The sequence below is a fragment of the Gadus chalcogrammus genome, chromosome 14 (genome assembly GCF_026213295.1).
Source record: "Gadus chalcogrammus isolate NIFS_2021 chromosome 14, NIFS_Gcha_1.0, whole genome shotgun sequence".
Classification (NCBI taxonomy): Eukaryota; Metazoa; Chordata; class Actinopteri; order Gadiformes; family Gadidae; genus Gadus; species Gadus chalcogrammus.
The window spans coordinates 4,574,831-4,598,033 of NC_079425.1; the positions used below are offsets into that span (position 1 = coordinate 4,574,831).

Sequence of the window (23,203 nt, forward strand, 5' to 3'; positions counted from 1 at the left end):
TCTCTCTCTCTCTCTCTCTCTCTCTCTCTCTCTCTCTCTCTCCCTCTCTCTCTCTCTCTCTCTCTAATTAAACTTCAATCGGCACATGACTTCTTTGGTGAACAGCGCCACCCATGCACTATAAGGACATGCACAAACTTACCCGCGCGTTGCACAATCATACACGCCCTGGCGCACACACACGCACTCACACACACACAAAGTTTTACAGCATTATTATGTTCGTGAGTGTAGAATGGTTTTAGAATAAATCGATTATAGGGCAACAGGAATTTAAAGTATTTACTACGTACATTGTCACAGCGTTGATGATAAACACCTTTGCAGTCTAAATAAACCATGGATGGAGATACCATTGACGTATAGTAGATAACACTTTGGCGTTACATTGGAATAAGTTTGCATAAATCGACCCCTCTTCATAAAGTGTGAGCGACCCTTAGTGGTACAAAATGGAAACTGCAGTGTCTAGACTCAAAACCAATCATAAAAAATCACCAATGTTTCTGGTAGGTAAACGGTTCATTTTAGATGATTGAAAACACGTTTTTCCTATTTGTATTTTATACATGTTTATATGTTTCAGTTTTGTAATTATGATAACCATTGAAAGGTAGGGTCTCCTACAGTGTCTGCAATACCATTGAGACGTACATGGTCACTTATAATCAATAATCAAACACACAAAACCTAAACTAAACCAACGGTTATAAAATGTGACTTTACTTGACAACAGCGGCGATGTGAGAAAACTGACACCGGTGCAGAGGAGGCAATACTGCCTACGTCATCATCACCGTCAGTATCTGGAGGCTACTTGTTCACCTGTTCACCTGTTTCGGGGCGTGGCCACAGAGGAGAGATGGGCATCACACAATCAAGATAACACACTATCCTAGACGAGGTCGAGCCAAGGAGCAGTAAAACAATCGCGTGTGTATTTTGACTCGGAATACCTTGGGGAGGGGGTCTCTAGAGTTGAACCACACTGGGTAGGCATATTAGGCCCACCTACCACGTCCAGTCCACGCTTCAGTCTGATCCGCGTCCCGGGTGGGCTGCGTCGTGTCCTGCACCATGCGCGGACTACTGCTCGCATGTTGCCTGTGCCTCCTACCCTCAGGTAGGTCATCATCACGGTTTTGATGCAAGGGGTCTTGCTTTCTTGTCTTTCATCTACAGATATCCTGCGACACCTTTGATAGCCACCCGTCCAATTTTGTCGTCGACATGATCCCTTTAGGTTTATGTTCCACTGTCGATATGTTTTCATTTATTTATTTAAAGAAGTCGGTGGATCAAACATGAATAAATAAAATAATCCTCCATCAAACTGTTGGCCAACTGGTATTGTTGTAGGCTTGCTCCAGTGTAACAGGTTTTTCTTCCTAGTTGATTTTAAGAGCTTATTGACGTATTTAACTCTAGGGCCTATAAAGGCTGTTGTGGTTTTTGCAATTTGATTTATCGTCTAAACGTTTGTCGATTAAGTTTAAACCCAGAGGTTAAAGAACTGTAGTCTATAAACATGTCAATGTTGCTGTTAGAGGTTTCGGTCTCGACTATTTCCTGCATTTGTCTCCTACTGGTTTAACTGGTTCTACCACATTGAAAACACAAACACTCACGCAGTCCGACACAAAGAAACATCTACCATTCCTGCTCCCTAATCATTCCTCTTGTCCTTGCTATGCCTGGAAGGCCTAGTCTATAGGCCAAAATAAACTATGACGTTGGCTCATGACAAAACTCAAACGAATGCTAAATAACCAGACTTCTTTTTTAGAGCACCGTTTTAACATTCCCAAATGCCTTGCAAATGTGATTTGACTGTCAAAATAAAAGCAAACTGATCATATTTAATAAATGACCAAATATACTGAAACAAACCGAAAAATAAGTACAATGCCAAAAAAAACAACAACGTGACAATGTGAATTGACTGTCAAAATAAAAGCTAATTAGTTGCAAATCAATTAAAATAAGTACAAGGCCAATTCCTTAATTATGAACGACCAATGTGCCAAAGGTTGACCTGCGTGTTTGCGTGTCCCCCCCCCCCTAGTGGTGAGGGGCATCCAGGTGAACGTGCCCCAGGCTGAGCGCAGCACCATGCTGTTCTCCTCCGTCATCCTACGCTGTGACTACTCCACCTCCGCCAACGCCCAGAACGTCCTGGTGACCTGGCGCTTCAAGTCCTTCTGCAAGGACCCTGTCCTGGAGTACTACTCCACAGGTAACCCTCAGACCACACCTGCACAACACAGAGATGTTACCCGGGCTCGGGCTGATGGGGCCTCATAAGAGAGGTTACACCACAGAAAAAGTATCACAGTAAAGAATGAGTTGTAAGTGTTGTTTACATGAGCTCTACCATATTCTGCCTTCCAATTAAGGATGTAAGTTAATTGGTCAATGGTAGTTAGCAAACCCTTTTTTACCATCATTTAATTGATTTGTGAATATTTTTTCGCTTCATTTAATTACAATGAAAGAGGCTGTCGTCTCGGTCAGACAGTATATATGCTGTTCATCAAGCAGCAGGTAAGGGTTAGACAGTACAGAGACAGGTCGTTATGGGGGCAGTTAGGGGTTAGACGGTACACATGCTGGTCATTGAGGAGCAGGTAGGGGTTAGACAGTACACATGCTGGTCATTGAGGAGCAGGTAGGGGTTAGACAGTACACATGCTGGTCATTGAGGATAAGGGAAGGATTGGACGGTACAGAGGGGTCATTATGGAGCAGTTCGGGGTTAAACGATACAGGGACGGGTCATTAAGAAGCAGGTAGAGGTTAGAGTATTGGCATCGAGAATGTCTACAGGTAGCCTGTGGACACTGGGGATTTAACTTTTTAGTTTGGGAGTCCTCGACCATTCTATCCTATCCTGACCGATAACACCCACATGCCTGTGTCTTCCTGTTTACAAAGCCAGTAGGATGTTGATTCAGTACTGGTGGCCTTTTTTTTTTTTTAACATTTCTTTCATCACAGCAGGAGAATATGATGCGAAACCTGTTCCAACACAAGTGTTTCTCACCATTGCCATGTTCTGACTCATTGCCGTGCGTGCGTGCGTGCGTGCGTGTGCGTGTGCGTGTGCGTGTGTGTGTGTGTCAAGCATTTCACCGCCGTGAATGACTTATACTTGTTGGTCTCTAATGTGCCCGGAAAAAAATACACTTGAAACTGAACAATAACAGGAACATTGAATACATTCATATTCAGTGCAGATGTCTTATGTGCTTTACTGTAATAAAAAATGGTCATTGCATACTATAAACAATTATTTGACATGACGTACCCCCCCCACACCCCTCTGTGGTCCCTCAGCCTACCAATCGGCCCTCTCACTGGGGCAGGACCCGTCCAACGACTGCCCCGACCGCATGAGGACCGTGCGCGTGGTGATGCAAAAGACGGGCTCCAACGAGGCCATCCTGGGAGCCGAGTACCGCGAGAGGAAGATCTCCATCCAGAACAGTGAGTTCATCGTGCTCTCACAGCTATTCGAAACGTTGAATCACAGGTTTACACATCGGCACCTGTTGCAGCCCCCTCACGCTGGAAGGTGGGATCCCTCTTCTGGGTTCCTTCTCGAGGTTTCTCTCTCTGTCTCTCCCACTCTCACTCTGTCTTCCTCTTTCCGTCTGTCCGTCTGTCCGTCTGTCCGTCTGTCCGTCTGTCCGTCTGTCCGGCTGTCCGGCTGTCCGGCTGTCCGGCTGTCCGGCTGTCCGGCTGGCCGGCTGGCCGGCTGGCCGGCTGGCTGGCTGGCCGGCTGGCTGGCTGGCTGGCTGGCTGGCTGGCTGGCTGGCTGGCTGTGTCTCTCCCTCCCTCTCTCTCAAGTGAAACTCCAATAATCACATGAGAGCACCTCTTAGGTAAACAGCAGCACCCATGCGATATAACAACACGCACGCACGCAAGCAACCATGCACGTAGAAACAAATACAAAGAATGTACATTTGTTTAAAAGTTAAGAATCACCGGTTCAGGGTTAAGGACCGGTAATGTCATATAATGTGGGTCTTTGGCTATAACTGTGATTATGGGTTACACACATGTGTATCGATTTTAATTTGTCTCAATCGCTTTCTCACTCTCCACATTCTTCTGCAGTCTCAGCTACAGCGTATGTGTTTCGGACCGTTTAGACCATGTTAAAACTGGTTGATCGGTCGCTGTTCCACCTCACCTTGACTAGTTTGTAAACTGGTTTTGCTTCCTGTCCTTATCAGTAGAAAACTAGGTCATGTTTTCTCTCTCGCATAACTTGTTACTTCAAAATATTTTAGAGATAAAATACCAAGCCCAAACGTTCAGATGCTAGGCATTGCAGACTGTTAGCATTATTAATGTGTGTTTGTGTGTGTGTGTGTGTGTGTGTGTGTGTGTGTGTGTGTGTGTGTGTGTGCGCGTGCCCGCAGTGGCTGACCTGGTGATCAACGAGGTCATGTGGTGGGACAACGGCGTGTATTTCTGCGCTGTCGATGCGCCGGGAGACACGTCAGGAGACAACGACAAAGAAGTCAAACTCATTGTTTACCGTAAGAATGTACCCTCCTAAGTATACATACACGCTCGTTAATAAACATTCCCTCCTAAAATATTGAAATGCTCCAAAAATATATTTACTCTTGATCTGTCACGTTGCGTTCTGATTTTTTCTTCTCCGGTTCATTAAGGGGGCTCAGGGGATTGACCCCTATTAGTAGTAGTGCTGGTGAGGGGGTTCCACTCCAATCCCAGAGGTTCTGGGTTCGATTCCACTGTCCACCTGTAGGCATCCTAGAGAAAGAGCCCCCCTTACTCCTACCTGCTCCTCAATGACATGGATCTGAATTCACTGTTCGTGACTTTGGATAGACAAAAAAAAAGAAAAAAGACTTAATCGTAACACCCTCCTCCTCCTCCTCCCTCTCCTCCTCCTCCTCCCTCTCCTCCTCCTCCTCCTGCTCCTCCTCCCTCTCCTCCTGCTCCTCCTGCTCCTCCTCCTCCTGCTCCTCCTCCCTCTCCTCCTCCCTCTCCTCCTCCCTCTCCTCCTCCTCCCTCTCCTGCTCCTCCTGCTCCTCCTCCTCCTCCTCCTCCTGCTCCTCCTCCCTCGCCTCCTCCTGCTCCTCCCTCTCCTGCTCCTCCTCCTCCCTCTCCTCCTCCTCCTCCTCCTCCTCCTCCTCCTCCTCCAGACTGGCTGACGGTACTCCTCATCGTCCTGGGAGCCCTGCTCCTCATCATCCTCTTGGGGGTCTGCTGCTGCCAGTGCTGTCCTCAGCGCTGCTGCTGCTACATCCGCTGCCCCTGCTGCCCGGAGCAGTGCTGCTGCCCCGAGAAAGGTACACACACGCGCACGCGCACGCACACGCGCACACACACGCAAGCACTCGCACTAGCTAACGTCCCATAAGGTTTGCGCACCCTGCATGTCATTCGGTAGGGTGCTTTTGAAAATGGTCCCGGGCTGTCCCCGACTACAGATTTCTTGAGGCGACTAAAAGCAATCAATCCCGACTATTTATCCACTTCATAAATCTTAATTATTTATTTTTCATATTTAAGAAATGTCATAAGTCACAAATGGTGTCGGCTCTTAACCATTGATGCATTTCAATTCTACAATCAAGTCCAGTTATGTAAAAAACATGTAATCAAATACACAGTCCATATCTCAACGAGTAGGCCTAATCGTTCTCAGGCTCTGAATGTACACAAACAACGTCTTGTTAGTTTTAGGCAAAAGGTAAGCCTGGAGAGACTATGATATCAATGTAATACTTGGAATGTATGTCAAAACATGCAGCCACTCAACACAAACCTCAGCCCCGCGACGATGAAGACCCAGTCTTTTTTTGTGGGAACCATTACACCCCTAAAACACACACAGTACAGCTGAAAGACACACACACACACACACACACACACACACACACACACACACACACACACACACACACACACACACACACACACACACACACACACACACACACACACACACACACACACACACACACACACACACACACAACACGCTGAGAAAGGTGACGCACACACAAAACACGCTGAGAAAGGTGACGCATGGCCACTGAATCCCGTTCTTCCTCTGATGTATGGTCAAATGTGTGTCGATGTTGATTCCAATTATTTGTGTGTGTGTAGCGGTGATGCAACATCGTATGATCAAGGACGCCCAGAAGGCCATGGCTCCCTGGATGGGAGGTCAGCACATCTATGCACCAATGAGCCAACATTCTTCCCAGAAGAATCCCCTGCTTTACGCAGGTTCGTTCTCTCTCTTCCTCTCTCTCGCAAGCACACACTCGCGCATTCTCAAGCACACACTTGCAGACACACACACGCACAAAAAAACAACTAAACGGTTGTCTCTGATTGGCTCCTCTCTCCAGGCTCCTCCGCTGGGCACATCCCCATGAACCCCATGCCCCTCCCTCCCCCTCAATCCATGGGCTACAGCATGCCCCCACCCAGTAACTATGGCAACCAGACCCCAGCTAACGGCCAGATGTTGGACTACATGGAGAACCAGATGAGGGGGATGGACATGAGCAGCCCGATGCTGCAGGTGAGACACTGAAATGGGGTTGCACTCGTCCTTCAATTGATGTTCCTTCTCTGCGCATTAGTTTGTGCTTTCTGTGCTTTCCTCTTGAGAGACGACACTCACCTCTACGAACCCCTCTATGTTCCCCCAGCCGCAGCCCATGCACCCCATGCACCCCATGCAGCACAACCAGATGATGGGTCCCCCCGCCCTCTCCGTCCCCTTCTCCCCGGGGCCCCCCAGCATGCTCTCGGCCCTCAACGACGACGGGCCGGCCGAGCGCCGCGTCATCACGCTCCCGCCAATCAGGGAGCAGCCTGCAGCCCGGATGCCTCCCAGGGCGCCCTTGACCCGCCCCCCCAGCTCCAGCGCCAGCAGCCGCAACGGCGGCGGCGCCTATCGCCGTGACGACGGAGGAGGAGGAGGAGGAGGAAGAGGGGGCCGCCGCCCGTCGCCGACGCGGTCCCGGGCCATGTCGCGGAGCTTCAGCCAGGACTCCCTGGACGGGGGGAGCCGTGGGGCCCCCAGCCGCAGCGGGGACCTGGGCCGCCTGCGCTCCCGCTCCCGGGACGACCTGTACGAGACCCGGTCCCGCGGGAACTACTCGCCGCCGGCCTCCCACCGCTCCCGGCGGGACTCCTGGAGCTCCGACGACGAGGACAGCAGCCGGAGGGGGGGAGCGGCGAGGAGAGGAGGAGGAGGAGGGGGAGGAGGAGGAATGTGGGTAGATAATCCGCCCAGCTACACGGAGTATGAGCCCGGGTCGAAACCCGGCAAGCGGAGGAACGAGCGCCTCTCTGTAAGGCACTCACTGCTGTAGTCACACACATGCACGCACACGCACATACACACACACACACACGCACACGCGAGCGCGCGCACACACACAAGACTACACAAACGACTACACAAACGCACACAGGACTTCTCAAATACACACAGGACTACACATACACACAAAGGACTACACGTAGGAGTGTACACACACACTCCTCATGGTTGAGCGCACCCCTTACTTTCAAATACATCACTTCTGCATCCACATGCTTTTACAGGTGTTTCCTTAGAACACGCACGCGCAGTCCTATTGAGACACACACAGTCATCAATACACACAAAGTGTTGTTGTAGGTGCTGCCGGTAGAGTGGGTCTGAGGGGTGTGTGTGTGTGTGTGTGTGTGTGTGTGGAGCATGCCTCTAAAGTAAGTGTGTTTCTCCAGGATAAGAGTTTTCGGAGTGGGACAAGTGTGGTCATCTGAGCGGACTGAGGATGCCCTCGTAAGGTCAAACAGAACTTTTTTGTAGAGTTGTATTCTGTCCAAATCGAGTAATGACATTGCTCAATTTTTTTTTTTTAACCTTCTTAAATGGCGTGCATGTATATGTGTATGCATATACACGTGTATAAATATAATACATGTGTATGTGTATATATATGTATTATATTTTGTATATTTGTGTGCATGTGTGTTTTTATGTATATGGCATGGGATACATTTTCTGGTATCCTCAAAAATAAATGCTTTTCAGTTTTTACCTAGTTTCTTGATTTGTTTGTAGTGCCTCCTGGTGGTTCAGTCCAGTTTTGAAAATGTAGTTTTTTTTTTATAATATAATTTTTTAAAAACTTAAACTTTCATATTAGCATATGTTGTTGTAATGCAAGATAATTGTTTTAACCATGTCCATGTAGGATACAGCCATTGTAACTATGTTGAATTAATTTTGTACAATATGTTTATTTATTTTTAACTCGGTTGCAATAGTTATATTAAACTGTTTATTGTGTGTGTACATTACAGTATAGGGATATATACCCAAAATTTGTGCTAACAGCAAAATGGTATTGTTAATTATTTGGGGTTGTTACAAATAAAAGCAATATTACGTCTTGGGATATACATTCTACATATTGTGATGTTTCAAGTTGAAACAACCTATAGTTCTTCTTAGCTTTTCCTAATTATAATGTTGTGTAGTGGTTAGGGTGTTGGAATCAACTGGGTTCGATTCCCCATGTTCAGTCTACCTGTAGCCTTCGTGGTGTCCTGGTCTTCACAGAAGCATAGATCATCCCCTTGTGGGAGTACAGTATATTAAATTCAGGTCGTGCCTGGACTTTTTAAGACAAATGCTTGTAGGCACATATAAACCACCACTACAACTTTTTATTGTATGTATTATACAATTAATGTAAATAAATTAGCATTAAAAATGGAAATTTAGACAGACATTTAATATTGAAAAAAAAAATCAAATACCATGACAAATACCATCAAATGTAATAAATATAAACGCTGTGTTATCGAGCTCAAGTATAGACGGACCTTATTAATTTAACTACAAACGAACGGTTGTAGCCTACAGCACTGTTTACTCATTAAACAATAAAGGCAGTGATCAATCTAATCCTTTCAAAAGCCATCACTCAGACCAACCAAGTACAGACCTCCAACTACAGTCCGTGGTGATGTACTAGGACCAGGGGACCCCCACACACGGTCCGTGATGATGCACTAGTGACCAGGGGACCCCCACCATTGACATGACTACACCGCCTCGGAGGAAGAAACTGCGACTGTGCAGTAAACACACGACGTCGCGCGCTGATGACGTGCGAGGGGAAGAAAGTGCAGGTCTGCCACGTCGGTCTCTGTGCGGTGCAACACTGTTGCTCACTCTTGACACAAGTATAACTTTAATACCGTTTCTCCCGTGATCGGAATACAAGCCACGGCGTCGGGAGTTTATCAACGCCTACCGGGACGTAATTGGGAGTTTTGAGACAATTTGAAGAAGCGAAAGGCGACCGGAATGTTCTCCGTTTGGACTCGTACGGCTGCTGGAAGTACCTCAAGTGACTGATGCATCTTCGACTGGTGCACCACCCGCATGTTGTTGAGACGGTGTAAGTCAAGGCATATTCACTTTTAACATGCGATCTCCCAACCCCAAAAAACCAACTAGTGGTGGCTTGATTGTGCAGGCCACTGCACACCCCGAGTGCTCCACTAGTGATCTGAGCTGATCTCAAGTACAAGTTGTGCCATCCAAGTTTCCACCAGATGTCTACATGCACAGCACTGCATGCTCTCCAGGTTCACTACAGGTAGGGTCCATTGCAGGTGAGTGGACGCGTGTCGTTGCACGCTTCTGTGTAGGAGACGCGGAACACAGCCTCAAAACAACGCTCGAGTCCAAAGGTTTTTTTGGAGAGGTCACTTGATTGAAGGCTACTGGTTTAATTTGCAGACTTCTTCCAAGTAGGGAAACGCCTTCTGCAGTCTCACGTTGTCAGTTCCTATTTTCGCTCTATTGAGTTGAACGCCCAGTTAAAGTTCCTTGAGGGCACACTTGATGCAGTCGAAGTTTAATAGTAAAGGTATAGTTATGCTATTCTGTTTTAGATATGTGCCATTCTATAGTGGCTCCATCCTTTATGCGGCTATCATTTAACTTAAATACTCATATCTAATAGAAAAACGAGTGAGTTTCTTCAGCTGTTTCCCATTCTGACATGGACTGGGAACCAAAACAATAGCTTTGATCATTGTATGGCTCCCTCTAACATCTGCAAAGCTCCATTTCCTGTTTGTGTTAAAGATGTTGTTTTCTCTCTCTCTCTCTCTCTCTCTCTCTCTCTCTCTCTCTCTCTCTCTCTCTCTCTCTCTCTCTCTCTCAGGGACCCTGTTGTATACGGTCGACCATTGAGGAGGAGGAGCACCAGGGAGGAGGGGGGGGGAGGGACTGTTGGCTGGTGGTTGCCGGGGTAACCGGGGACCATGCCGGGGGGCCGCAGGGGCCCCAGCAGACAGCAGCTGAGTCGCTCTGCTCTGCCGTCCCTGCAGACCCTAGTCGGGGGGAACCTCAGCAACGGCACGGGCTTCAGGAACAGGTGGGTCACACGCACTGATACACACACTGATACACACTGATACACGCTCTGATGCACACACTGATACACGCTCTGATACACACACTGATACACGCTCTGATACACACACTGATACACGCTCTGATACACACTCTGATACACACTCTGATACACACTCTGATACACACACTGATACACACTCATACACGCACTGATACACACTCTGATACACACTCTGATACACACACACTGATACACACACTGATACACACACTGATACACATATTCAGACACGCTCATACACACACTGATGCACACTGATACACACACTGATACACCCTCACACACACTCGCATACACGCATACACATACTCATACACACACTGTTACTCACACACACTCGTATACACGTCACACAAGCTTACACACACTCGTACACACTCTCATACACACTCACACATACACTCGTAGAGACATACACACTCGAAGACGCATCGTACACACTCGATGACGCATCGTACACACTCGTAGCATAATGCACCGTCATAAATACACAAACTCACACACACTCTTAGACACATCATACACACTCCCACACACACTCGTTGACACATCGTACTCAATCAAACACATGCACTGGTACACACATCATACACACTCTTAGATGCATCATAGACGCCCATACACACACTCGTAGACGCATCATGCACACTCCCACACACACTCGTAGACGCATCATGCACGCTCCCACACACACTCGTAGACGCATCATAAACACATGTACACGCATAGTACACACTCGGTAGACACATCAAACTCATACACACACTCGTAGACACTATCCGTCAAATACGCAGCAGTAGTCACCCTGGCCAATGAGGCAAAGCCCATGTGAATGACGTGTACGACCCATGTTTGCGGAGTAAAACCAACATGCCAACTGCCGCAGAGCCATGACCTAGTTTAGCTGTCTGTCACATGGACCATATATCTCTCAAGCACCCAGCTGCAAGTTGTGGCTGGTGCGTGTGCGTGTGCGTGTGCGTGTGCGTGTGCGTGTGCGTGGCATCGACTGAGAGAAGTGTCTTGGAAAGTTCTATGTAAATGTAAAGTTTATTCGATGCATTTCATTTGTATTGAAGGGCTCGCAGTACGTCCGGTGATCCCACCTTAATCTAGTTGGACTATAGACCGGTACAGTACTGTACACGCGGTTCCGTCTGTCTCTAGCTACATGTCTCTACTGTACACACAGTTCTATCTCTCTGTTTGCAGTATCTTTGAGTCTATCTGTCGGTCCCCAGGAAGAGTAGATCAGTCAGTCTGTCTCTAGGAACAGTAACTGAGTCCGTCTGTCCGTCCCTGTGCGCAGTAAGTCAGTCCGTCTGTCCCCAGGAGCAGTAACTCGTTCTGTCCGTCTGTCCGTCCCTATGCGCAGTAAGTCAGTCCGTCTGTCCCCAAGGAGCAGTTACTCGTTCTGTCCGTCTGTCCGTCCCTGTGCGCAGTAAGTCAGTCCGTCTCTCCCCAGGAGCAGTAACTCGGTGGGGCTGTCGGCTCCGCCCCTCTCGGCGCTCATCACCCCGGAGCCGGTGCGTCACTCCAAGATCCCCGAGCTGCCGTTGGACAGCAGCCTGGTGTTTGAGTTCCTGCTCTTCCTCTACCTTCTGGTGGCGCTGTTCGTCCAGTACATGAACATCTACCGCACGGTGTGGTGGTACCCCTACAGCCAGCCCGCCGCCTCCACCTCGCTGGTACGCACAACAACACACTTCGAACTTGCTTAAATTCAACTTTATTTGTGTAGCCCTTAATCACCGGCACAGTCTTTTAAGGGCTTAACAGGCCGTGTGTTGTTTATGACACTCCCCTGACCCTAGCCCCCCGGAGGGCAAGAACAATGGACAGGAGTGCATTGGGTGCCATAATTGAGCGACACGCGTACATATATACAGGCAAAAGATTTTAAATCGGTGATGGGGGGGCTGGCCAGTTAACCATGATGGTGAGAGAGTCCAGGCATCCAGTCGCAGTCAGCGCAACACGCTAGAACAGACTAACAGAATGATAAATTAGAAGGCATACTCGAAATGTAGATTGCTGCTAATTTACTAATGACACAGACAAGCACGAACAATCACGCATCGATACAATCAGACACAGAAACATTATCATGATCAGACAGACACTTGAAGCAATAGCTGCAAGCACACCGACAGACATCCTTGTAATGGCTGATTCTGACTGGTCGGTCGCCAGTGATGTCACTTGCCTGTTCTTGGATTGGGAGTTACAACAAGAGCCAGCAAGAAACAACAAATGCAATAACTCAAAGTGTTGAGTAGGTGTTGTGGTGCAAGATGTCTAAGTCTAACCCATACCTGCCCATTGATGACATGTTCATGTAACTAATATGCACTCCCTCAAATCAGAGGAGCTTGGTGTGTCAGTGACATAAATAGTAAAAGTTCCTCTTTAGTTAGTTGGAGTTAAATGCGCTGTATGCGTTAGAGGATTTGACATGTCCGCCGATATGCAGTTTATCCTGAGATGAGAATCAAAAAGATAGCGGGGTGTTGCTGGCTACCATGCCTGATAACCATATCTTAAATGGGTCTGTACTTGTAGCCAGTGTCTTGAGCAAGATGTCTTAACTTGTAGGATTTTACTTTGCGCTTGTGTCTGTTACAATATCAGTGTTTCCCCCAGAAAATGTCTTAGTCAAGGTGGTCAAAAGGCGGGGGGGGGGGGGGGGGCGGGGGGGGGGTTTGGGGTTTCGGTTAGAAAGACTATTGTTTTCAACAGTATCACCGATGCATTATTTATCTTTGTTTTTTGTACCTGATGGAAGTATGTTTTGTACTTTGTTAATGCATAATAATGAAAAACGAATTTATTTAAGAATTTATTTTTTTATACATTGGTAGTCAAGGCGGGAACCCTATTATTTTTAAGGCGGCCGCCTTAAACATACAGTGTTTAGGGAAACACTGAATATGTCTTTATCTTTACTCGTAGCTAGGAGGTTTGGTAAGATGTCGTTTTTGGTGGCCAATGTTTATCTGTACTAAGAGCTGGTTCCTGTAATAATCAGACTTTGCTTACATCTAGTAGTCGTGTATGTTATAAGTTTATCTCTGACCCAGCAGTCCAAATATGTTATGGCAGACTTTCTGGGGGGGGGGGAGTGGAGTTTCTCTTTGTTTCTTGTTTCGTTGCAAAGATAATCTACCGCAAAGAAGCTCAAACCCTATATAGGACCCACTTCCAGGAAAGGATGCAAATGTTGTTTACCCTCTCCCCTTGAAAACAATGAAAAATGAGTTCATTTTTTTTTTTGTCCCTGATGATCTGTGGTGGAGTATAAGTCACCTGGAGTGAATTCCAGTTTGAGTCACTCGGGGGAAATTACTCTGTTAGTTTCTGTTTCACGTTCGGTGAAACATTCCCAGGCTGCTGTAGTGTTGAAACCTTTTGCTTTGTTCTGCTTCCAGAACTTCCACCTGATGGACTACCACCTGGCCACCTTCATCACCGTCATGTTGGCCAGGAGACTGGTCTGGACCATTGTGTCTGAGGTAGGAGTGGAAGCGCAAGGCTGAATGAACGGACACAGCTGATCCAACATTGACATATTCATGCTCCTAGTGTATGTATTTCTATAACGTTTAAGGCGTTAACGTGGCCTCTTACGGATTCGGTGCATCCCATGGTAGTTTGGTCGGAGACCAACACGATGAATTCAAACAAGACGTTTAATGAGTCCTGTTCACGTGGCAGTGAACAAATCAACATACTGAGTTCCTTCTTGTGGTTCGTAGCTATGAAAGGCTAAGAGGTCATGAAATGAGTAGAGTGTGTGTGTGTGTGTGTGTGTGTGTGTGTGTGTGTGTGTGTGTGTGTGTGTGTGTGTGTGTGTGTGTGTGTGTGTGTGTGTGTGTGTGTGTGTGTGTGTGTGTGTGTGTGTGTGTGTGTGTGTATATTTCAGTGTGTGTGTCAGTCACTGAGAGGCCAGTTAGTTCCTGAGCACATTTGCCATGGGTATGAAACTGTTGCGTAAGGTGTTGGTCTTGGTGGACCGGAACCCTTTTCTGGATTGTAAAGCACCATGTATCAACCCTTAACAATACATAATGAAACGCAAAATCTTAATGAAAATCAAGGATATCTACTCTGCATTCGGAGCAGTTACGACAATATGGATTGTGCGCTCTGGTGGTTCTCTTAACTCCCTGCTACGTTGACGGGGATGAAAGCGCCCCAGCATAGCTGCTGAATCTAATTTGGCCAATTATTCTGGCTATCAGTTAATATTGTTCATTCATCATCCACTGAGATGGGTACAGTGTAGCTGCGTCAGAAGAGAAAGAGGAAGTTGTGGGAAGACTGCGGGGGATGAGTGCACAGCGAGCGATGAAGAGGAAGCGCTAAGAACAGAGCAGAAGCTATTTTAGTCGTCAACCGTTTGATTGTTCATCGTTGATGATTAATTGTGGGGAAAGTGTTGGGACAATTGACTGTTGAATGGGATGTAGGCACGATTTCGAGGGTATGATTTAGTTCTATGTCCTATATTTGGTTACAAATGCGTCAGCCCTTGGTGAGTGAAATGCTCTCGCTGAACAAGTTGTTCTGGTTGACTTCGCCTGCTTCTGTATATGGCCACTTAGTCTATCGGGGGTTATGTCAATCACATTCCCGTACAAAGCGTTATCCTGGCACCACCACTCACTACTCCCTCTCTATGGCTGCACATGGGAGCGTAACAGTTGGAAGTGCTTCTTTAAAAAGGAAACGAAATTCAACATTTCTGCCAGTTCTGACCAGTGTGGTGTGAACGTTGCATAACAAAACACAACACGCTATTTTGCATAAAGTTAAGCAAAGTAGTTCAACTTTGGTGCCCTTCAGCACTAACACTTCGCAGAGTTGCTATCTTTTCTACCGTAACTGCCGATCAAAATATTTTTTGTTGTGTTTGATTTTTCCTTTTCTCCCGGTCTCAGATGTATACTGTGAGAATCTCGAATTAACTAGGGGATGCCTAAAGCGTCTGTCTGTCTGTCTGTCCAGGTGTCTCAGAGAGGGGGCAGCTCTCTGGTGCGGTCGGGCCTGCTGATCACAGCACGTCTCTGCCTGCTGACGCTGTGTGGCTGGGTGCTCTGCTGGACGCTGGTCAACCTCTGCAGGAACCACTCTGTCCTCAACCTGCTCTTCCTGGGATACCCGTGAGTAGGACACATGCACGCTACACGGGACCAAAAGCACGCTAGACCAAACGCACGCTAGACCAAACACACGCTGGACCAAACACACGCTAGACTCTGGTCTATGTTGTCTATATTTCTCTCTCTCTCTCTCTCTCTCTCTCTCTCTCAGCTTCGGCGTGTACATCCCCCTCTGCTGCTTCCACCAGGAGGGGGCGGCGAGGAGCCACGCCGCCGCCGCCTCCGTCTGCGGTTACCACGGCGACCAGGGGCAGCAGGGCGACCTGGTGGCCGCGGCGGCCGAGGCGCCGTTCTTCCGGCCGCGGGACTTCCTCTTCCTGCTGCGGGAGAACCTCCGCGAGCAGTTCACCAGCCCGCCGCTGGCGCCCACGCACACCTGCCCCCCGCACACGCACACGCACACGCCGGAGCTGATCCGCGCCGAGGTGGAGGAGCTGAAGAGCGACTTCAACCGCCGCATCAAGGAGGTGCTGTTCAACTCGCTGTTCAGCGCCTACTACGTTGCCTTCCTGCCGCTCTGCTTCGTCAAGGTAAGGGCAGCGCATGGCCGCACTTATTGTATGTTTGTAGGTCCCGGCACTTAATGTACGTACTTATTGTAGCTTGTCCCTCCTGGCACTTAATGTACTCACTTATTGTATGTTTGTGCGTCCTGGGAATTGATACACTCACTTATTGTTTGTTGTACGTCCTGGCACTTAGGACAGGACTGCTTAGGTCAGCACTGCAGAGTTGCTCATCAGCTTCCCATAGAGACTCAAGACTCGCTTGTTCAGAGTTCACCTAGACTCTGCATAGCCTCCCCCCTCCCCCCCCCCCCCCCCCCCCCCCCCCCCACACCCCTTTTCCTCCCTTACTCTCCTAAATACACCCCTCTCACGCACTTATTATGTGCGTACGATTGTGTTGTGTTGCATCTAATCCCAGCGATCTGTGTTGTATACGACGAATGGGTTAACCTCGCAATTGTAAGTGCTTGGCTACTCTGCGACTCCGGATTTAATATCTGAGCGTCTGCAAAGTTTGTGTTGAATTTCAAAAACACGTTCTTTTTTATTTTTTTCCAACCCTTAAGAATCACATTAAGTCCATTTAGGACGTTTTGCGTGTCCTGCAACTCTGTCTATGGGGCACTGCTCTAGTTATAAGTCAAATAATAAGTAGAGGTGACGATGCGGTGATCGGGGGATTAACTGTGAAAGCGGAGAAAGAGGAAGTGGTGTAGAGGTGGGGGGTTGTATGAAAAACATTTGTTTATGAACGTTCATTTCACATTCAGTCGGGAGGTTGATCTACTGGTAAGGGTTTCGACTCCCAGTTGAAAGGTTCTGGCTTCATACTCCAGTGTCTATCATAAAAAAATATTCATATGGTTTCGGAACCAAACCCAAGGTTCAAAATGCAAAACAGATTAGTTTGAAATGTGCTCTAAAACACCTTCTGTCATAAAGTGACTAGGCTCACAAATCAAATTTTAGATTAGTAATCGTATACCCTCAAATCAGGGTGACTGGGGCCTTTCACTTTATTTTATTACACGTTTGTTTCGAGGACATCCTGTCTTCGAAAGACAGGAAGTCTTCGAAAGCAGAACCAAGGTTCTGCTGACGACATCAAATCAACACCGTGTCTGTTGACGCACACAAATGGGTTTATCTTTGCAAGACTATCTCCGTGACCAAACAGGTTTGGGGCGAGTAGGGGGATGGATAGCTGAGGTGCACACTGCTTTAAATAATTTCCTATTCAAATCAGTTTCTAGACTCGTGTGTGTGTGTGTGCTTGAAATCGCCGATCCATATCACACCCATCCTGTACCCCGAATCATGTTCATATGCGTTCACATCGGAGCACAAACCCAGGCAGCCGTACGGTAACCTCCTCCTCCCCCCCCCCCCCCCCCCCTGCAGAGCACGCAGTACTACGACATGCGCTGGTCCTGTGAGCACCTGATCATGGTGTGGATCAACGCCTTCGTGATGCTGATGAGTCAGCTGCTGCCGCCCAGCTACTGCGACCTGCTGCACCGCTCGGCCGCACACCTGGGCCGCTGGCAGAAGCTGGAGCACGGCTCGTACAGCAACGCACCCCAGCACGTGTGAGTGGCCCGCCCCCTCCGCCTCCCACTGTTTCTCCCCCTCTCCCTCCCTCTGTTTTTCCCTCTCTTCCTTCCTCCCTCCCTCCCTCCCTCCATTTCTTCCTCCATCTCCTTATCCTCTTTCTCCCTCTCTTCCTCCTTATTTCTCACTCTCTTTCTCCCTCTTTTTGCCTCTCTTTCTCCCTCTCCTCCCTCTCTCTTCCTTCCTCTTTATCTCTCTTTCTCCCTCTCTTTCTCCCTCTCTCTTCCTTCCTCTTTATCTCTCTTTCTCCCTCTCTTTCTCCCTCTCTTTCTCCCTCTCTCTTCCTTCCTCTTTATCTCTCTTTCTCCCTCTCTTTCTCCCTCTCGTCCCTCTCTCTTCCTTCCTCTTTATCTCTCTTTCTCCCTCTCCTCCCTCTCTCTTCCTTCCTCTTTATCTCTCTTTCTCCCTCTCTTTCTCCCTCTCCTCCCTCTCTCTTCTTTCCTCTTTATCTCTCTTTCTCCCTCTCTTTCTCCCTCTCCTCCCTCTCTCTTCCTCCCTCTCGTTTGCCCTCTTCCTCCCTTCTCCCTCACAGCACATCACATGGAATAGACAGTATATGGTTGTAATGATAGCATGAGGTTCGTCCACACACATGGATAACGGTAATGACAATACGTGTCCACACTGCCATTTACTATAATAATGGGGATTATGATGATGGTAATAATAAAATAACCGATGTTGGAACACATGTTGAACAAACTTCTTTAAAAAAAAAAAAAAAAAGCATTATTAAGTGCAAAGGGTTTTATCTATTGTACTGTAAAACATTACAGAAAAGCAAAGTTCTTCTTCTATCATAGAAGAAGGGACTAAGGGAACAAGTCACCAATGAATCAAGACAGAATTGTGTCTTTGAAGGTGTGTGTGTGTCACCTGGTGGTGTTTCATCATGCATTTCACACCATACTCAAGGTGTGTGTGTGTGTGTGTGTGTGTGTGTGTGTGTGTGTGTGTGTGTGTGTGTGTGTGTGTGTGTGTGTGTGTGTGTGTGTGTGTGTGTGTGTGTGTGTGTGTGTGTGTGTGTGTGTGTGTGTCCTGAGCAGATGGTCAGAGAGCACCATATGGCCTCAGGGGGTCCTGGTGAGACACAGCCGCAGCTTGTACAAGGCGGTGGGGACCTACAACGTGGCGCTGCCCTCGGACATCTCCCACTCCAGGTTCTACGTGAGTCCGCGGTTCTTGATCGTTGGAGACGGTTTTCAACGCAGTTCATTCAGTCCTTCGAGTTGCGGAGTTTGCGCGTGCTAGGCTAGCGCACGGCAACGGGGCAATGCTAGCCTGCTAATAAAACGGTCTTACCCACGCCACAGTACACCCGAGGTAAATCAATTATAACGCCAGGCTATAGATGTAAATGTCTGTGTTGATAGAAGGAAGTTAGAAATAAAACTAACCTCGCATCGCATGAATCCTCGCATTTTGAGGGACTACGTTCTCAGCAGCAGCGGAATTTAACATGGGTATCTGTCCGCCGCTGCCGTAGCCTACTACCGGCACTATAACACTGCTGCTGAGACACGGCATGTCCCTTAAAATGCAATGCTAGGTTGGTTTTATTTCTATCAACACAGACATTTACTTCGACCGTCTGGCGTTATAGTTTATTAGCCTCGGGTGTACTGTGGAGTGGGTAAGACAGTTTTATTAGCAGGCTAGCATTGCCCATTGCCGTGCGTTGGCCTAGCACGAGCAAACTCTGCAACTAGAAGGACTGAATGAATTGTGTTGAAAACCGTCTCCAATAATAAAGAACACCAAGGCTAACTTGGGAATCAGGCCCTGTGTCCCAAATTCCGAACTACCCCTTTAACCCTCAGAAGGAAACCTGAGGAAGAGGAGATTGGAGACGAGAACCTGTTCTTGCGCCCGGGGCAGGGTAGACCTGCCGTAGTTAGGGTGGTTTGACTGTTGGTTCAAATGCCAACGTTTGCCACCTACTTTTGGGTATCCTTGATGACCGCTCATTAATGGCCAAATGAACGAGTTACTAAGTGGCTTTGGTTAAAGCCGTGCTCTAAATCTCAAAAAAGTAAAAATTAGAATCAGAAAGGAAGCGAGACAGCAGCCGACGACCAAGTTCATAATTCTAAACGTGACTTTGTTGCAACACGTTTTTTTGCAACGTATCTCTCTCTCTCTTTCCTCGGCTAGTTCCTGTTCCACAAACCCCTCCGGATACTCAACCTGCTGATCTGGATCGAGTCCACCGTGGTGCTGTACCAGCTGTACTCCCTGCTGCGCTCCGAGCGCTGGAACCACACGCTCTCGCTGGGCCTCATCCTCTTCTGCAACTACTACGTGCTCTTCAAGCTGCTCCGGGACCGCATCGTCCTGGGCAAGGCCTACTCCTACCCCTCCTCCCCCGCCGCTCCCTCCTCCTCCTCCTCTTCCTCCTCCTCCTCCTCCTCCAACGGCCTGGGCCTCAAGTCACAGTAGCTGCCGGCTCCTCCTCCTCCTCCTCCTCCTCCTCCGAGACCTCCCCTTTGAACCTTTGGACGTAAACAAGCTCGGGGGAGATGGTGACGCAGGGGTTGCCATGGGAACGTGAAAGCGAGGAGGGGTGGGGGGGGGGCAGGCGTGGGGAGGAGCGCGGCGGACATGTGGGACTGTGAACTCACGGTTATGTTTTGATACGGTTCTATTTTCATGCGATGTTTATATAACTATTTAAAGAGTATTTTTTATTTTGTATACTGTCCCCCCCCCCGCCCCATCGCTCCAGGCGTTACAGAGACCCCGAGAGGACGTCTGTCGCATGTTGTGTTACGTTTCTTTTTCCGCATGCCGGCAGCACAGGACCGCCAGGTTTGATCTCACGAGGGGGGGGGGGGGGGGACTTCCTGCCAAAGATGTACCCCGCTGCCACGGGGGGGCGTCGGCCTGCAACGCCCGGCCCGTGTGCTCCCGGTTGGCTGGTTTGAGTTTAGATTGACTGTGGGGATCGATTCCTCGGTTCGGTTTAGATGAGCCGTTCGGGGAAAACTCTTGTGTTACGAAAGTATTTTTTTTTTAATCGGGTCGAAGCATCTGAATGAATTTGGTGCTCTGTAAAGACGGAGCCGTGTCTGAATGGGTCAGGAGTTTGAAAGCGTTTGAGTGTGAAGCCGAGGGCTTTCCTGTGCCTTTTGTGCACGCGAAGGCACCCCTCCTCACGCTCGTGCACTCTGAGGTCAGACCGACGGGTTTCGTTCTTTGCGTCTGTACCGCAAGGCAGCTGGGGCATCCTGTCTCACCGCATCCTGGCACCTCTAACACGTCTAACACGCCTGTCATAACACGCCTGTCATCACGCGACTAAGCCTGGCATGTTTAGTTGTCGTTATTCTTTGGTCGTTGCTAGAATACGGAGGAAAGAACGAGCGGTTAAGTAAGTTGTCTTTCCCGTGGACACCGGGCATCGCCAGATGTCCATTGCTACGTGATAGGTCGGTCTGCCCACACCATACATGGGCGACACAACACAGGCTGATGGCTATTGGTCATGTGTGGCACGGACTTCCTGGTGATCACGTTGGAAAGTAGCCCAGCAGAAAGGGGCGATGACGGCTGAAACTAAGTGAAATAGTTTCATTTTGGTCGTGGATTTCTCTACGGCCGTTTGTGTTATCCTCTCCCTCTACCAGAACGGTGTTAGCCAGCAGGGGCCACTCTGAGGCATGACACAGATTCTCTGTTTTGTTACTTCTTACGCTCTGATCTCCCGCAATCTTTTAAACGGTGCGTTTCCTGCGTCTCGGCAGTGACATCGTCATTGTGCCACCACTCTCTGTGGTGAGGGATTCCCTGCCCGCTGGCGTTCAGCTCATCACCTACATCTCAGTATAAATTATACAGCTCAGTATGCGGCCCACGTTGGATGAAACCAAAGTACAATCCTCTTTCAGGAGGAACTTCAACATCGAAAGCGACCAAATCGCTGCCTGTGGAAAGTGTTCCGGTCATTCCTTCGCTCTGGTGCAGTCAGGCGTTTGTGTGTGTCATGTATTGACCTGTGATGCATGCGTAGGGAACCTCGAGGATGACTGTTGTGCCATAGATGACTGTGTCTCAGTCACACCGAGTGAGTAATGAAATTAGTCTCTCTCTCTCTCTCTCGCTCTCTCTCTCGTTGAATGTATCAAACATGGCGGTTCAGTGGGGCTGTTCAACTGGCGTGCTGTGTTACGGAGACCGAAGGTGTATCTGTCGGCTCTGCCCATATGGTCCCAGTGTTTTATTGTCTACTCCTGTGTTGTGCGCCCTGATTGGCAACTGGAAGCCAGGGCTCGGCTTCCAGTGAAAGAGGATGACTGGTTTCACCTCTTTTGAAGCAGGGCCCTCGCGGGAGCCATTTGGTTGTATTTTTCTCGTTGTTTCTTCTGGACCGCATCCTGTATTTTTGGTTTGGTTCGATTTTTTGAGAATCCTGAGAAACGCTGTTGGCTATTTGAATGTGTAGAGGTTAACCAAAGGATGTTAAATTGATGTGTGTGCCATATCCCAGGATGCATTGCGGCTTCGTGTTGGATGTTCTTGGGTAGGAAGGTCCTTCCTTATTTCAGTTTGTACCACACTCCCCCACCAACGTAGCCTGCCTGGAAACATTAATACCGCTTTTAATTTGGCATCTGAGACAATAAAAGAAAGGTGTTAAATCAACATGTTTTTTTCTTATGTTTTAATTTATTTACCTTTTTTATTTCTCAATGGAGTCTAACTGTTTCAACGATTAAAGCATAGATGATTATATAGGCTTAAGTGACATTTTACAGCGCAAAACACGTCTGTGCGTTAACTCTAGAGTTGCGGTTTTTAAAACATTGAAATTCTCAAAAGGAAGAAATGGTGCTGTTGACTGTGGCGGACAAGTGCAATGTACTGTATCTCCACTAGGTGGCAGCATACATACGTCAATAGTAAAATCCACACTTTGTGTGGATCAAGAGTACTAGTTTGCCTTTTTGAAAGCAACAAGTATCACTTTGGCAATAGCAAACTACATTCATTCACATAAAACACAAGTGGTTTACAGAAGAAACCTGCCCACAAGGCTTAGAAACAGTGCAATCTTAGTATAATTAGAATAAAGCGTATAAAGTGAAACCATGATGCTCTGCTCGTCTTCCTCAATGTCCTGCGCAGGGTAGCCCTGCACCGTCATGATGTCATCATGATGTCACTCTGATGTCATCGCCTCTCGCGTGTCATCGCCTCCTCGCACCTGGAACCTTTAAGCAAGCATGACCTCATCGTCCCCGGCTCTTCACCTCTCATCTCGTGTGTGTGTGTGTGTGTGTCAGGCGTGTGTGTCAGGCGTGTGTGTCAGTCGTGTGTGTGTGTGTCGGGCGTGTGCGTCAGTCGTGTGTGTGTGTCGGGTGTGTGTGTGTGTGTGTGTGTGTGTGTGTCAGTCGTGTGTGTGTGTGTCGGGCGTGTGCGTCAGTCG

General features: G+C 48.2%; 2 protein-coding genes across 3 annotated transcripts; both read left to right on the forward strand.

Annotated features, from left to right (window-relative positions):
- The first annotated feature begins 849 nt into the window (after nucleotides 1-849).
- On the forward strand, nucleotides 850-8,461 carry LOC130403095 (immunoglobulin-like domain-containing receptor 1). The gene is made up of 9 exons (XM_056607256.1): nucleotides 850-1,123; nucleotides 2,066-2,236; nucleotides 3,337-3,486; nucleotides 4,431-4,550; nucleotides 5,187-5,333; nucleotides 6,157-6,279; nucleotides 6,405-6,580; nucleotides 6,711-7,358; nucleotides 7,780-8,461. The coding sequence occupies exons 1-9, from the start codon at nucleotides 1,078-1,080 to the stop codon at nucleotides 7,816-7,818; spliced, it is 1,620 nt and encodes a 539-aa protein (XP_056463231.1). The 5' UTR covers nucleotides 850-1,077; the 3' UTR covers nucleotides 7,819-8,461.
- A 916-nt stretch (nucleotides 8,462-9,377) lies between these two features.
- Nucleotides 9,378-23,175, forward strand: tmem39a (transmembrane protein 39A). Of its 2 annotated transcripts, none has more exons than XM_056607257.1 (9): nucleotides 9,378-9,467; nucleotides 10,242-10,454; nucleotides 11,962-12,184; nucleotides 13,925-14,008; nucleotides 15,504-15,658; nucleotides 15,810-16,188; nucleotides 17,569-17,756; nucleotides 18,825-18,945; nucleotides 19,933-23,175. In XM_056607257.1, exons 2-9 carry the CDS (start codon nucleotides 10,342-10,344, stop codon nucleotides 20,215-20,217), a joined length of 1,548 nt encoding a protein of 515 aa, XP_056463232.1. In that variant the 5' UTR covers nucleotides 9,378-9,467; nucleotides 10,242-10,341; the 3' UTR covers nucleotides 20,218-23,175. The 2 variants fall into 2 exon arrangements, with proteins under 2 accessions (XP_056463232.1, XP_056463233.1); XM_056607258.1 differs by having other exon boundaries at nucleotides 11,968-12,184.
- The last annotated feature ends 28 nt before the right edge of the window (nucleotides 23,176-23,203 follow it).

Bases quoted from the DNA above. Each gene is read 5' to 3' on its own strand.
- LOC130403095 (XM_056607256.1), top strand. From the start codon at position 1,078: ATGCGCGGACTACTGCTCGCATGTTGCCTGTGCCTCCTACCCTCAG. The intron at 1,124-2,065 runs GTAGGTCATCAT...CCCCCCCCCTAG, and splicing joins CCTGTGCCTCCTACCCTCAG to TGGTGAGGGGCATCCAGGTG. The intron at 4,551-5,186 runs GTAAGAATGTAC...CTCCTCCTCCAG, and splicing joins AGTCAAACTCATTGTTTACC to ACTGGCTGACGGTACTCCTC.
- tmem39a (XM_056607257.1), top strand. From the start codon at position 10,342: ATGCCGGGGGGCCGCAGGGGCCCCAGCAGACAGCAGCTGAGTCGCTCT. The intron at 12,185-13,924 runs GTACGCACAACA...TTCTGCTTCCAG, and splicing joins CCGCCGCCTCCACCTCGCTG to AACTTCCACCTGATGGACTA. The intron at 16,189-17,568 runs GTAAGGGCAGCG...CCCCCCCTGCAG, and splicing joins TGCCGCTCTGCTTCGTCAAG to AGCACGCAGTACTACGACAT.